The sequence below is a fragment of the Hirundo rustica genome, chromosome 9 (assembly GCF_015227805.2).
Source record: "Hirundo rustica isolate bHirRus1 chromosome 9, bHirRus1.pri.v3, whole genome shotgun sequence".
NCBI lineage: Eukaryota > Metazoa > Chordata > Aves > Passeriformes > Hirundinidae > Hirundo > Hirundo rustica.
Window position 1 is genome coordinate 30568834 of NC_053458.1, and position 16351 is coordinate 30585184.

A 16351-nucleotide genomic window follows, 5' to 3' on the forward strand; every position below is an offset into this window, starting at 1 on the left:
TGCAAGAGCAGTCTAGCTTCCTCTGAGTGCATTTGAGCAGGACTGTGGTGGCTACCCCGTCCTGTGAATAACGTCAGGTAAACACAATGATGATAAAATAAGTGAACTTTTGCACCTAAACCACATCTACAATGTGAAGCACAGGAGCCGCTGTGGTGGGACACAGCGGGGTGCAGATGTAGGCCATTGCACAGCCTAGGAGGTGCTCTATAGCAGTCACGCTCAGGCACAGACTACTTTGGACTGTGGCAGGAATAGTCCAAGGGAGCAACGTGGATCTCTGTACATGCTGTCTCTTCCCCTGAAGTCAACAGTCTCACTTGCTTTTGAGCACAGGAGGGTGATACATCAGAGGTGATCACCTTAGGAGAACAGAGATGCAGATGCTGCAAACACCTCCCTCACAGCAGTCAAACACACCACCAGGACCAAAACCACCTCCTCCCAGCCCATGGTGGGGAGGAGGGGTTTCTCTCCTCCTCCACTCCGCTCTCCTGACAGCCCCAAGCCCCCTCCCTCGGTGCTGCCATCTGTTTTTCTACTGATGGCAGGGGACGGGATGTTCCGCTGGCCCTCGAAAGGCGAAGTGCGCTCAGTGCTAACTTGTATTCCTGACGGGCTCCTGGAAGGGTTTGCATCCCTCCCTCCCTCTCTCCCTGAAGTACGTGCCTCACTGCTGCGGCACTGGGGAACTTGGCAAGGACAGCAAGAGAGCGGGAGGCAGATGGATGACCAGATTAACGGAAAGAGAAGGGAGGTGGGGAGAGGAGCGAGAGGGATGAGCAGGCAGGCTGATGCACCGCCAGTGCGGGGTAAAGATGAGCGAGAGTCCCTCTAATGCCATTGCGTGGTGACCTCGACTTTCCAATATGAGGCAGAGCTCCAGACAGAGCTGGGAAGGTTGGGCCTTGGCTACTGCTCCCATGCCCCGGCCTGAAGTGACTCCACCAGAGAGAGACAGCACGAGCTGCCAGGTGGCCTGGATTTCTGTTATGTAGGGTAGCTCCCCTCACCGAGGCATCCAGTAGAGAAAGCTCCCTGATCCAACACACACTTGGCAGTCAATGGAGAGACAACGGAATCTCCAGGGCGTGACTCAGACCTGAGGTGACATGGACAGTCCACTGGAACAGCATTTCACTGCCCAGTGATGGCAGAGTCTGGGCTCTTAAAGGAGGTGTTTCCATTGAGGGGCTCCTATGAAATGAGAGGGGATCTGGGACTAATACGACCTGTGGACATGGCAAGTGAAGCTGAGCCATGTGCATGAGGGGGGCCACCATGCAGTGAGGACAGAACACAGGCGGCATTCTTTCTCTACCCTGCTCCTGCTGTGTGATGCCTCCATACCCGCAAGGGACTGGGGGAAGTGAAACAGCCTCTGAGAACTGCAGAGTTCTTTGTCACGAGGAGGGCAGAGGGGAATAGGAATGAGGATGGAAGTCAGCACAGATGAGGTAGAAACAACATTCAGGGTATTCTGTGGTCAAATGGGGAGACGGGTGACATCTCCCTTCTTGGCAGCGCCAAGCAGCAGCTCCCAGAGCAATACTTTGAATGAGGCACTTTCAGTAAGAGTTACTCTTTACAGCAAGACAATGACTACTATGAAACTTGTGTGGGGAAAAAAGTTATCTAGGAAAATTTGGATTATCGGTCCAGCCTTAACAGCTTGCAGCACCATAGGAGGAAACACATGGAAAAGAACAAACCAAGATGTGTATGTGAGAAGTGAGGAGAAAAGAAAACAGGGATGAGGAGGAGGCTGGGAGCTGTATCAAAAAGGAGAGCATGAGAGTGAAAGAAACTATTCGAGGATGAATCTTCATTAGTGTTATAGTGAGTGACTGTGACGTTAAAAATAGCCCTGCCCTGATGAAACTGCTAAGAAGGAAGAAGGCAGAGGAGGATCAGGATATCTAACAGAGAGTTAGTTGACCTGAAGGAGAAGAGAGAGAAACAAGATGACATTCTCTTGTATAAAACTGAAGGGCAAGCTCTTGTACTGATGGCAAAACATCTGCTGTTAGCTTGGTGCTCATCAGTTGGAAACAAAAGAGGAAGAGAAAGATCTGGGTGTTCTTGCTGACCTCAGGATATCTGAACTGCCAGACTGATGCAACTGCAGAAAGAACAGATATATTCCTGTGTCCCATCAAAAGAGACATTTCCAGCACACAGAAGCTTTATGCATGGCTTTGGTGAGACCTCGGATGGAAGAACATGTACTGAATGCTTGGTCATTCCTGATGAAACAATAATTGAAAGCAGAAAAGGCATTAAAAATCTACAAGGGTGATGAAGAACATGGGATCTCTCCGTCTTCTGCTGGGACACTGCAAGATTTTGGCTTGGTTAACCTTCTGTGTGCCAGGAGTCCTGCCGGGGACCGGCTTCTAAGAGTAAAGGAGGGCATCAAGCAAATAGGAACAGAAAGAGCTCATGCTGGCTCTGAACATGTTTGGGTGGTTGATGAGAGCACAGTGACTTACACTGGGACTTCAGGGACTCAGTCTCTCTCTCACACACAAATAAATAAACTGGCATTTTTCATCATTCCCCATGGGATCTCTCACTGAACACACAGACCCAAGGTAAAGCACAGGAACCGCACAGGAGGAAACACTAGGGTCAGTCTGGCATACTTGGGACTAGGAGAGAAGCCTCACAATTGTGTCAGCTTTCTGCTACCTGAGCTGCACAGGGAGGGAAGAATAAACACCTCACACTCCATCAGGTTCTTTTTTGAAAGGACCTAGCCCCAGAGAGTACAAGAAATTCTTCCCTGCTAGCAGAACCACCACAGAGACAATCACTCAATCATCTGGTCTGCTCTTCCACTTAAGCCATCCCATTTCAAACACACTGCCCCAGATTTGTGCTAAAAGATGTGGTTTAGAAGACACAGAGCTCCCAAAATGTCAGAGGATCCCTAACTTCTGGTACTCAATCACCAAACACCTCTCTAGCACACAGCACCTCATTCCCCTACTCCTTCTGCCTGTCTCGCAGTAGACACGCACAGCAGAGACATCGAATTTGGGAAATAACTGCTGCACCTTCTGTAGACCATAAGGTTTCCTTCCTGGGGACGTGTCCCCTGCAACATTGCCCTTTCCCCCACACTTAGTCGACAAAGAGCTGAGCTCAGCAGAACCAGTGAGGAAAAGCAATCATTCGCATCGAAACGAGCACAAGAAAAAAAAATACAATCAGCAAACCCCAAAGCTATTTTTGGTGTGCAAACTCCATTTACATTTTCCTTTTTGGTAAAAATCCCAAACTTTCAGCATACAACTCCAAAATTTACCCCATTTTTCCTTTTATCCTCAATCATAATAACAACTAGTGCTTGACAAAGACTGCCTATTTTTAATTTCCTTTGTGAACTGACTCCAGGATGCCTATGATTTTCTCCTGCCTGGTCATTATTCAAAGCTAAATGAGTGGCTAACCAATTTTTGCAAGGAATTCTTTGTCTGCAGATTCTTCAGAAGCAGTTTGTTTTGCATACACAAGGCTGGAAATCCTGATTGTTTGATTTGGACAGGTGAGTCACACAGGGCTTTTCTGGACCCGTGTTACTCTAGAACTGCGGTTCTGGTTAGGGAAATATTCCAGCTTGGAGTCAGCTCAGGCTTTTGGGGGATACCCCTTGCCAGTGAAATCCTTTTGCTAGAATATTCTGCCTGAGCTGGCCAAAAAGAAGCAGGCAAGGAAGGAAATGGGTTGTTGTGCAGCTCTTGCTCCCCAGCATCATCCTGGCTGGGGGTACTCTACCCAAGGATGCTTCCTCTGCTATCTCCGCTCATCCAGCAAGCCCTGGCCCAGCTCAGAGCAAACACAAGGTCAAAGCAGTCTGGTTTGTGCTGGAGCAGGCCTTCACAGCCAGGAGCTCTCCTGCAAGGAGCAGGCAGCCTGTGCTGTGGAGAGGGAGGGCTTACCTCGCACGACTGGATGCAGTGAATGACAGAGGGGTCCGGATACCACCGCAGCCTGCCCGTGCACACGATGTTCTGGGAGAGAAGGAGAAGACAGCGGTTAGGTGAGGCGCATGAGGCAGGGAAACAGCCAGCAGAGTGCTTTCTGGAGCTAGAGGGTCTCCTACAACACTGCATTACTCACTGTGGGGCACAGCAGCAGTGACACCCCCAGGATCCTCCCTGCAGCCTTTGAGGCCCAGCAAACCCAGGGCAGCTGCACCCAGGAACCCACGGACCGGGGGTTCAAGGCAGAGACCAGATACACACACACACGTGTGGGGGTATTTGTAGGTGCATATTGGTTGGACTTGCTGATCTTGGAAGTCTTTTCCAGCCTTAGTGATTCTGTGTTTCCATATTGATACAAAACTGGAAGATGACAAAGGGAAAGGACAGGGACTACCTGAGAAGTGGGTTTAGCTGGCAGTGCCACCATAACCGTGTGACTTGGCCAGGAGCTGCTGCTGGAGGTAAGCCACAAGAAGCTGAATCTACCATCACGTCTCTGTGTGATGCTGAATTCACCAGCTTCTCACCACTCAGGGCCTTCAGCAATCGCCTCACTGATCCCTGCTCAGGCTCTGAAAACTGTGTCCTGGGAGGACTCATCACCCCAGACCTGACTTGAAGTGGATACACCAGACTCACGGTCACTCTGAGGTTCTCACTGGTATTTACAAGGCACAAACTCAGCTGTTGCAGCCAGATGGACACAAGAGCGAGATGTGAAGGGCTCGGTTTCCCGGCCCTGGAACACACTGCCCTGCTCGTTTAGCTGGGGTTTGTGGGGAACACTCACAATTACACAGGGGGAAGAAAAGCCCCACCGCACATGCAATTTCCTCCTTGTAAAGCTCAGGCAGGCTTTGAAATCTGAGGCCCCATAAAACGGCGTCTGGCCTGTGAAAGTGTCCTAGGATGCCCTTCGCAGCACGGGAATTGCACAGAGGGGTAGGTGTGCTTCCTCCCAGCTTCTTGTTTGTTATGTTCAGTGACAGGAATACCGGCTCCAGCATTCCCGGGTGGCAGGACAGCTAGAGATGGGGCAAGCTCTGCCCACACAGACCAACTGCAGGCCCTTCTGCAGCATCTTTGGTCAAGACTGTGATGAGGCTGGAGCAGGATGAGGCCCTGGCCCTCCTCAGCTAGCGCAGGGAGGGCAGTCCCAGGAAGAGCCAACCTAACGGGGCAAAGACTGGGGAATTCCAGAGCCCACCAGTTCCTGCCCAGCCAAAAGGATGTGTGCATCCCAGCCCCATGGAGATGCTTTGTATGTGGTTGTTGTGCAACTGGGATGCCATTTTAGCATACTCATATTAGGATACCACTATTCCAGGCTGGGAAATAAGGGCAGAGAGACAAACCTTCTCAGCTGTGGGATGCAATGAATCAGAGCTGAAATCAAAACAGGACTGTGCCTTCTCTGAGTGGCCTCTGCGGTTCCCGGTGTTGTTTGCCCCATCCGCTCCATCTCATGGAGCATGGCAGCTCCCGGGAACAGCAAACTGTTGGAAGCTTGGGGGAGCCAAGCAAGGAGCAGAGACAGAAGCCAGGACAGAGAGGAAAAAAAGATGGTCCAGGGAGAGAGCTCCTGGCAAAGGACAGGGCTCCTTCTTAAAATAGCGTCTCCTCTCCCTCCTCCTCCCCTCTGCAAAATGCCTCCCTTGCACGAAAGCCTGCAGTGGTGGTGAAAGGGAAGCCGAACGCCACTGCCTCAACGGGCCAAGCCATCTGATCCCTCAAAGGCAAGGACTCCTTCCAAGGCTCGTGCTTAACCATCCCACATGCCCCAGGCATCCTCACCCCCCCCCGGCAGCCGTCCGCCGTGGGTCTGATTCAAGGCAATGCACAGTAGTATCCACAGGCATGATGCTGGGCCTCCTGCGGGTTCCCAGGAGGAGGGGAAAGCATTTGGATGGGAGCACTGGCTCCTGGGAAGATTGTTTGCTTTTCTTTGTTCCACCTCCTTCCTTATACATCTCATTTTTATTTCAAGAAATATTACCCCGCCAGAGCTGCCTTTTGGTAAAGTCGTGCCATGAGGATCCAAACTATTTGAGCTATTTGAGCTGCTTTGCCTACAAAATGAGTAAGAGGTGGGGAGGGAAAGGCTCCCGTGTTCCAGCAGCAGAGGCACCCAGCCGGCCAGCGGGTCCTGGCAGCTGGAGACACCTTTCACCTGACAGTGCCCTGTCTCTTCCTTGGCAGGGAAATACCTGCCCAGGATTGCATCTCTGCTGCCAGGTAACTTGGGACCCAGGCTTACACTGTACCACAGGCGGCTTTTGCTCTCCCAGCACACTGCCTGACAATAAACAGTAGCTTAATGGGTTTAGGCACACAGCACATCCTGAAAAATCAGTGGGATTCTTGCATTAAACTTCATATATTGCGGTATCCTGCAATTCCTTGAAAGCTGGCTTGGGAGCTGATAACTATGCTGAACTTTGGTATGAGGGAGCAGGAAGATGCATAGTAGCATCCACCGCTTGTCTTTACAATTCTTACCCTTCTTCACCTGAGGTAGAGATTTTGGGATAGAACACCAGATGGAGAGGGAGGGAGGTTCCCTCTCTATGTTGCCAGCAACCCCCCTGCTGGAAGAACTCATCTCCCCTTTTACCTGGACTCTGGTGGGCTGCAGCCGGTGATCCATTGTCTCAGCAGTGACATTTTTGGGGAGTATGACAGGGTCGCTGGGAGGAATGATACAGGAAGGAATGCACACAGCACCTGTGGGAGGAGAGAGAGCCTTGAGGACCTTACCAGGAGCCAGGTGTCAGTGCCTTGTAGGAGGCCACCTCTGATGGTAGAGAGAGATGTAGAGGGGACGTTTCTCTTCCCAGCCTGGGATAACAATTTCTTACCCAAATCCTGAATTAACCAACAGCCTACAGGAGTTGTGTCCAATTCTATTCTCTCAGATGAAAGAAAAACTGAACACAATCTAAGAGAAAGATTCCAACTTTGATGGCAGGACATGGGACCTAGCACGAAAATAAGTCTGGTCTGGATGTTATATCATATTTGCTGACATGTTAAGAAGCTTCTTTCAGAATTTTTCTACCACAGAGAATTCTCACTGCCTTCCCATGACCCAGGAAGAAAAAAAATCTGCAAAAACCATCTGGGTAAAACAGGTGGGATCCCAGCCCTAATCCTAGCCTCACATCAGGTCTGTCCTGAGCTTAGCCTCAGTAGTCCCTGTCATTAGACTGTCCTCAGCCTGGTTTGACCAAGCTGGGATGACTGGTTCATTTGCTTCAGAGTAATACAGGCTATGCTCAAGCATCCTGTCCAGACCAAATGCAACAACCACAGCTGAGTGTTTCAGCTTTTCCTGAAAGCACAAAGCAACCAAGTCCTGCAGACAGAAATGGATGATGCGGTCCCTCATCTGGTGAAAGCGCCCTGTTACACCCAATTGTCACCACAGCTTTTATGGCCTTTATCTAAGACTTGCTACATTAACCCTGCAAACAGCAACAGCAGTAGCAAGTGGAGAGACCTCAGAAAAAGATGGAGGGCTACAGATCAGGAAAATTAATGCAAAGAGCAGGGTTCGCCCTAAAGACAATCCCTGCTGCTTCTGAAAAGAGGGATGCTTAATGCTGGAGACAGCTTTAGATTTGAGTCTTGCTCAGGAGTGCAACCAGGGTGAGCATAAGGCTAAAGCCACCAAGGCTCTGTGTTTATAAAGATGATAGAAAAGGAAACAGGATTTTTTTTTTTTTTCCTTCCTATTTAGTGGGGATCTGTACAGGAAGAGTCATTGTGACTATCAGCTGTCTGGGATGATTGAGTCAATGCAAAGTTCAGTTTCCACCTGCCCTCACCTATGCCATGTCCCTGCTCACACTTGTACTCCACGAAGTTCAGCTCCGGGGGCGGTGGGCAGGTGCCCCGCAAGCTCTCACACAGTTTGAACTCCTCTGTCCACAAGCCCTCCTTGGTGCAGACAATGGGAACCTGCAAAGCAGAGGGAGAGCAGCTGGCATTACTCACCCTGCCCATCTCCACACAAGGACACCCATCCCACCAGCCATGCCCAGAGAAAAGCTCCCCAAAGCAGCTGGGCTGCAGCCGTCTGGTCCAGCCTATGTGCGCTGAGCAGAAAGCCAATTGTTTGCCAGCTGCTGCTGGATCCCACCAGAGGGAATCAGCCATGCTTCTTTTGACAAGACCCTTTCCAAACGTTGATACAATACCTGGGTGGAAGAGATGGCAGGCTGGAGCTTCCAGGCCCAGGGAAACCCCTTGGTGAACACAACTGCTGAAGCAAGCTTGCCCACCATCCCAAGCGAAGGCTTTCACAGCAGCTCCCCAAGACCCCTACTTATGCTTTCTGACCCTTTTCACCCAAGATAAGTCAGCTTGTTCAGGAGTACTGCTTTCCAGCTAGATCCCCAGGGAGCAGGTGAGAATCCCCAGGCAGTGGTGCACCTTGTGCCATGTTTGGGGCCCAGCAAGAACAGCTCTGGGCTTGTAGAGGGTCTGCTCTTTGGTGGTAAAAGGGTATCTGGCCTTGGGGATGGGTCAAACTGCTGCAGGGCCCCTCTACAAATCAGAGCACAGGGAGCCCTGCCCTCGGCAGATGCTCTGAAACACAAGGTGCGGTCAGTGCCCGCCTCCCCCGGACACTCACCTGCTGTCCCTGCTGCTCGCAGTTGAGGACACACTGGCTGTCCAGCTCGAAGCCCCGGGTGCAGTTGTACATGCCCTCGAAGACGGGGGGCGGCGGCTTGCAAACCACGGGGACACAGTGTCCCTCTTCCCACTGTCCGCTCTCCAGGCACTGCACCTTCAGGAACTTCCTGGGGAAACACAGACGCCAGACTGGCCTGCAGAGCCCCAAACAATGCACCTTGGCTGCGCCAGGCATCCCAGAGATGTCAGGAGCAGACTGAAGGCATCTCTCTTGGAGAACCATCATGCTCCCCACGTGTAGGACTTTCCCATACCATAAAATCTCTCACCATGAGAAGGCCTTCCAAAGGGACACCCCGTGCTTAACCAGGGCCTTTTCTCCTCATCCCTGGAAGGATTGCACAGATCTAAGAGCACTGGATGCATTTCCCTTGCACTCGCCACCCTGCTGCTCCCCAATTCTTGTGGTGCTCCCAAACCATTCCTCCAACAGTTCCTGCAGGTCCTGGTCTGCTTTGTCCCACCGCCAGTAGCTGCATACTTTGCTGGATGGAGTTTGCCTCCTCCAGTAAATCCTCTGGCCCGTGCCCAGCTACTCCTGAGGCTCCTCTTTGTACTCCAGCCAGATCTGTCAATCCTGCTCTCGCCAAGGGGCGGCCGTGCCGCAGCAGACCAGTACCACCCTATGCTGCTAAAACAGCCCAGACACAAACTACTGGCCAAGAAAAGAAAGAATGAGAATGTCCAGGAGCTGAGCCCACCCACTTTTCAACTGCCTGTCCCTGGCAGTGATAGAGACACCACATCTTTCACACAGAGGCATCAAAACTGGTGAGGCATCGGGCTGGCCAAGGACTGCTCTCCGCAGAGGACATGTCACTGCCCTGATGGGCTTCACCTGAGCCAGAGCTGATTGCTCCATCCCTAATGAGACTTTTCCCCCCTCTTCCTGTCCTCCTTTACTAGACAGCACACTGCAGCTGCCTGCCCCTGCCCTCTCCCATCGCGGGCGCCAGCAAGCTGGGCTCCAGGCACCACGTTAGGGAATCTATAGCCTGCCACAGGTAAGGGGAGGGGGCCTCCAGGGGTTAGAGAAACCCCTGGAGGAAGGCACAAAATTGCCCCTTGTTCAGAGAGGCAGCTGACAGAGTGTGAGGCCACCCCTGTGCTCCCTAACACCTGGTGCAGGGTCCTGACATTTCGTGGGGCCACCCAGCTGTGCTTCCACACACGGTACAGGGTCACAGAGCCTGGAGAAACAAGGGGAACCCCTTTGCACCCATCCCACTGCCAGAGCAGGGGTGTTCCCTATCAGTTTTCCGCTGGGAGCTCCTGGATGAGATATTTCAGAGGTTTTTGCAGCATTCATTTTTTAAAATATTTGCAGCTCTTGGAGAATCTCCTTCTCCCTCCAGAAATCAGGGAGCTGGTTTTTGTCACAACTGTATAGAGGGGCAGTGGCTTCTTGCCAAGGTGAATGCAGGCTCCAGCAGGTAACATGGAGGCAGGCAGGGTAGGGATTGGGACACAGAAAGTCCACTGGCACAGGGCTCTGCACAAATCTTCCCTCCAGCCCATCTGAGAAGTGAGGGTGGCTGTGGTGTGAGCAGCGAGGGTTGCCGCAGTATTACCCCTTCAGCAGCAGCCTTGAATTAACTAAGGGAACTGCAGCTATGAAGCATTTCAGAAAGCTGGTGAGATGGAGGGACTCTGGATTCCATTGTAGGCAGGTGTAGTTTTGGTCCTTTCCTCACTTACCTTTCTTGGTTGCCTGCCCTTTCCATGAGGATGATAGTCACTGCCTTGCAAAGATGCCCCCATCAGACTTTGCCTTCTCCCAAATCTGACTGAACGCTTCACTCTGCCCAAGTTTAAAGGTAAGCAAAGGCACATGCCAAGAAGTACTAATCCATGCTGGATGTCCAGCTCTGAAAGTTGCATTTTCCCCTTCTTGAACTTCCTGGCTCACAGGGTGTGTATCCAGCTGTAGGACTCGGAGGGGGTAAAGCATTGGGAGTTATGGAGGCAGAAACAAACAGATAGTGTGAAGTCACTGCAGCAGCAATACCTCAGGCACTGAGAAAACTCCTTTAAAGACCAGGAGCATCCCAGCCTCACATGACCTTTCACCAGGTGGCCATTGCACCTCCCTGCTGCTCTCCAAATCATGGCAATGCCCTGTGCCCAGGAAGGCCTGGGGAGGTGGGTCAAGCATGGGGAGGACACGCTGTGGCAGCTGCAGTTTGCTCAGGTGCAGGCTGTGGCTTGCAGCCCCATCATCCTCACAGGGGCTCCTGGTTTTGATGTGGTGCTGGAGTGTCCCCAGTCAGAGCCAGGGCCGTACATGGCCTCTCACACCTCTCCCCCAAAACCTGCACCCCCCCAGACCACCTTGCACTGAGGCTCAACCCACTGCAGCATCCATCAGGGACTTCAAACACAGTCATAGCCCAGGCTGACCCCTGTGTAGAGGGTGGGGTGGGGACCCCTCCCACATACATGAAATAAGCTCTTCATGAGGAAGCATAGAGAAGGGTAGGGAGAGGCTTAAAAAAAAAAATGTATGTACATAAATACACACAACTTCATAGGAGCTTGAAATTTCTGGACCCCCTCCCACACCCCAACTTCTTCTGATCTGGGTTAGTGGCACTTCTTGAGGATTAACAAGGAAGCCAGGAAAATCAGTCAACCCTCCAAACAACCAGGCAAGGCAAATGGACAGAGGAGGCAAGGGAGATGTCTGAGGCCAGCAAGGGCTGCATCTGAGGGGAAGGCACGAGCACTTGCCCAGCTCCAGGAGCTGAACATGCAGAGCCTGGCAGGGATCCAGCCATCTTCTGAGGCAGCCAGCTTGGGCAGGGGGAGTGGGTTTCCTGTGCAAGAATGGTGACAAATGAACCTAAAGCTGTGTTGTGGTTGTTAGCTGTGTTTTCCTTTTATCTAGAAGGGGCAAGATACAGGCAGGGGCAGTGAGTGCTTTTGTGCCCATGACACAAGTACCTGATGCCCTCCTAAACTGCAGTGCTCCTGCATTAGGCTGTCCTACTTGCCCCACTGTGAACATTGCTTTGTTTCCAGTCCTCAGACTGCTAACTCCTTCCAGTCCCCATTTTCTCCTCCACATTCTCCCACTCCCTCTCCTTCTTCCATTGTCTTTGAACAGGGAGAGAAGGAAGAGGGGCTGACATCTCCTGGAAGTTCACTGGAGACTGTGCTGGGCTCTGCTGACCTCTGGTCAAAATGCAGGCTGAGACTTTCAAATCTGCATGAAAATACCAAAGTGTTTCTTTGCTTGATTCCCTCAAGCTAGCAGGAGTTCAACCCCTCACAAAGGCAGCTTTGAGATCCCCAAATCTCTTCTCTCCAAGGAATCATCACACAATGGGCAAGTGAAACAAGTCCCCTGAAGGGTCTGACCTTTTAGGTCCCCAAATTGAGAGCATCCTCTCAACATCGGAGCACTCCTCTAAAGTATCTCCTAGCTATTATCACATAATCATGGAATTGGTTTGGGTTGAAAGGGACCTTAAAGATCATCTTGCTCCAACCCCCCTGCCATTGACAGGGACACCTTCTACTAGACCAAGATTCTCCAAGCCCCATCCAACCTGATCTTGTCTATTCCTGTCAGAGATCTGCTTTAGATGGCACTTCATGCTGGAAGCAACAGCACAAAGCACTTTGGGGGTGATGCCCCTTTCCCCCAAAGTATCTGACAGACCCCTGACTTACACGCCAGCACTTTTCAATGCTACAGCTCTGGGTGATGCTGAACATTTCTCCTTGACAGTCCACATCTTTGTGTGATCCAGGTGGTGGGTTGGTGTCATGGGTTGGCAGAGTTTAGTTTTTAGTTAGGGAGGAACGTGGAGTGTTACCCTGTCAGAACCTTGGGAATTGTTTTAGAAAGGACAAGGACCTATTAGAAGCCAGTTTGGGATACTGGCATCTGCTCTGACCACTAAGAATGTTGAATGCGACTTTGGGAAGTACCCATATAAACCCTGATTTTGTTCAGGTCAGCCCTTTTCCTCCTGGCCAGCTGAACAGGTAACACTGAGCTGAGGCCTGCTGCTCCCTGCCTCCCCTTTTTGGGGGGAGCTCACCCGAGGCCTGGCCGGGCTCCATCGGCTCCCAGCAGGGGAGGAGAGGTTGGAGCTTCACATCAACCACTTCGAAAATCTCCCTGGAGCAGGGAGGGATCTCTGCCGGGCCCCTGATTACAGCCATGGGCCCAGATGGGCCGAGGCCCCAATTGTCACCGAGGGGTGGGCAGAGCTCCCCCCACATCCTCCTCTGGTGATTCCAGAGGGAGAGGGAAAGAGTGGAAGGGAAAAGCCCAGCCAAGCTGAGATGCAGCAGAGGAGAGACTGCTGCCTGGAGCAGAAATCACATGGCCACTGCAGGTCTGGGCAGAGTTAATCCTTTCCTGACAACATGAAGCTTCCAAGGCCTAACCCTTCCCTGAGAGAGAAAAGAAGGAGACAGAATGGACGTAGGAAAGACACCACATGGAGTCAGTGGAGCAAGAGTGAAAGAACTGATAAGATTATTAGAAGAGGGATCAAGGAAGTGGACATTTTTTAACCAGACTTCTCTGCTGTAAACTATGGAGAAATGGACTGTTTCTTGCAACATCTTAATGTTATTTGGGGGAATGTTAGTTCTAGTCAAAAGTTGGGGATTGATATGATTGAGATTTAAGTGAGAATCTTAAAGCCCCTCACTCCTGGGGTAAAAGAAGGTCTCTATTTTCATTTGAGATAGAGACAATTTTAGAGATAGAAGAGAATCCTTGTTCTTTACTAGAGGAAGCATTCTTAAACAGTACCCCAGATGCACTGAGCCCATGAGTAGCCAGGAGAAAGGCTGCTAATGGGTGGAACGGCACAATCCACATAAAACTCAAGGTCACAAATCTGCAACTGCCTGAAGAGCCACAGGACTGTTTTGGTCTTGTGGTGAATGTCCCCATAAAGCTCTAGAGAGACTCCTCTCCCAAAGTGTTGAAAGATTATGTTTAAATGGTGAAACTGACTTGTTGGAGTCCAGGGCATTCCTTTAGTTGCCCTGGAGGGTCAGGGACCTGGGCAGGGGGGTCTGGGACCCCAGCCCAGAGCTCAGAGAGACACTGCCTTTGATCTCAGTCCATGGGAAAAACTTCCTACACTGAAAGAAGGTTTACAGGTCACAAGAATGTGAAAAACAGTAGTTTAGCTTATCACAGGGTGAGAAAATAGTAATTTTAGGTTCCTAGCATTGGAGTGAATGGGGACAAGATGGAGAATCTGGGGTGTTGTCTCCTTCTTCTTCTCCTTCTCCTTCCCTCACTCCATTGCTACATTGACGTGGCACAAAGCAGTTAGTGAGGACTGGGTCAAAGTAAAGATGACCTTTTTAGCAATAGTGATAGACATTGGTAAGAAATAGTAAAACAAGAAATACATAGTAATTAGTATAAAAGATAAGGACAACCCAGCTCGGGGGGAGACGTGAGGAATCCATGCAGCTGCGAACATCTTGTCGGACTCCGAGAAAATTGTAAGATAAGAAACAATAAACAAAGTATGCAACACTGAAAAATCTAAACCTGAGAACTCCGTCTCTTCCTTCGGCTCGGCTCGGAGCTGTGCAGGGGAGCAAAGGACCCTGAAACCACCTGAATGTCGGGGAAAGCCCCCAACACTGACTGAAAATCACAGGTTGGATCTCTCTATGTTGTTTGTAAGAAAGTTAGCAGTTTGTTAAGGAAAGGGAAGAGTGTTTTGAAGTTTCATTTTGGTTTTTTTAAGGTTTTTTTTTCAACTTTTATTTTCCATTCTTTTAGTGTGTATTAATGAAACTGTTTATTTTTTACGCTTGAGCCTGCTTTGCTCCTCCTGATCCTCTCCCAGAAAAGGAAGGTAAACATTAGAACCACTGCACTAAATTTAGCAAACAGAATGTGGCGATTGTGAAACCACTACAGTTGGTTCTAACATGGAACAGGTTCTGCCTAAATCCAGAAAGCTCCCATCACAAAGCACAAATGCATATGTAAAGTTCCCCTTGTTACCCTTACTTTGGAATTAGAAGTGAAGTAGCTTGGCAGCTGGAAGCCAGGCTGTTACAAGGCCTTTCCAGGCTGATAACAGATCTCCTTTAGGAAGAATCAAAGAAGTTACCCTTCATGTCAGCATTGTCAGCCAGATGAACCTGCCAGCAGTAAGGCAGCAACTTTCTGGCAGGATCTTGGTTACATAATCAGTATTTCCTCAAGGATCCCTTGTTGACAAGCAGTGATTCCCCAAGGGCCTTTCCTCATCCAGGTTAATAGACAAAAGCACCTCCAAGACAACAGATTTCTTCATCCCCTTTCTCTTCCACTTACACTATAGGAAATGATTTTCAACTATGACCTCAGCCCCTTCTAAGCATCCTTACTGCTCCTGCAATAAAATTGAACTAAGAAACAGAAGTGAGATAATTGCATGAACATCCATGTCCAAGATTATTTTCAATTGCAGGGACAGCTGGATCCCAACCATGGTTCAGGCCTGCATAAGGTGAGCAACTCCACGTGAGGAGCAAAGCTAGAGCTAGAAGAATAATTCAAAGGAAGTCTGACTGTATTTCCAAGGATGAGACAGTTAGTGGGCATGAGGAATCTTCTGTGTCAGTCACAGATTATGCTTGACTTTTATCCAATATAGTACACATAGAGGGTCTTGCTTCTTTATATACATTGACACCTGTATGGCTCTAAATCCTGTAGCGAGGTTTGTGCTTGCTGGGTTGGTGGACAACAGGGAGGCAACAGATTAAGAACTCAGTTTTCTCAACTCAGAGAGACAGCAGAAAACCCCAAAAACCTGATGTCCAAATCACCAGCTCAGACTCTACTTTCACATCAGGAACCTGCACCTCATCAGTGTTGGTTGCTTCCCAAAGTCCCCACCACCTCATTTTCTCCAAAACTGGCATGACTAAAGAGATCAACCTCTCACTCTGGCAGCTCCCACCCTCTCCTTGCCAGGGCTGAGACACCAGGAAGATTTCCAGCAATCCAGGAACTGTCTTAATGGCTAAGAGCTGCTACACCATGCCACGGGGTTTGTACTCAATGCTGAATATGCACCAAGAGCTCCTGATGAGACAAGTCCAAGGAAAGGTTTTTGCTTGGGCTGGGCCACTCACACAGGAGTTAATCGCATGATAGGAAAGTAATAAGTTTTCTGGTTTTGTTACTGTGGTTTTTGTATTCCACCATCAGAGATGTCCGATTAAATAGCAGCAATGACAACTGGAAAGGGGAAAATGAGGTGTCAACATGCATTGCTATGAAAATGCAATCCACTTTGCATGATTTTCCTTGACTTGTCTCACTGGCTGTTCAGACCCATATGGAAGTTACTCACACATCAGAGGAGCCTCAGGATCTCCCAGGGGTCACCATTTTTACCAGCAGTTGCTGCAGCAGGACAGAGAGGGCTGAACTTTGCAAGCTGAGTGCATCTGTTTGAATGCCCAGTGCCTGGAGGGCCACAGGCACAAAAGCTGCTCTAGAGTTTGCAAAGCAGTCCATGTGATTGCTGCCATAATCATCATTTGCTCAGTTCCCTTTGGCCCAAGAAATGCTCCTAACACTGTGAAAAGCTGTTTACAGAAACCACTTCCTTCATTACAAGGCAAGAAATTTGGCAACCACTTCCCACTGCACAACAACTCTACCCCAGAGC

At 50.2% G+C, this 16351-nt stretch overlaps 1 protein-coding gene across 1 annotated transcript in view; it reads right to left on the reverse strand.

The window, feature by feature from the left end:
- The window catches only part of PAPPA2 (pappalysin 2), an 88064-nt gene that overhangs the window by 10460 nt on the left and 61253 nt on the right, over positions 1-16351 (reverse strand). Inside the window, 4 exon segments of the mRNA XM_040073152.2 lie at positions 3945-4016; positions 6607-6716; positions 7820-7952; positions 8629-8797. Coding sequence (XP_039929086.2) covers positions 3945-4016; positions 6607-6716; positions 7820-7952; positions 8629-8797 — 484 coding nt within the window.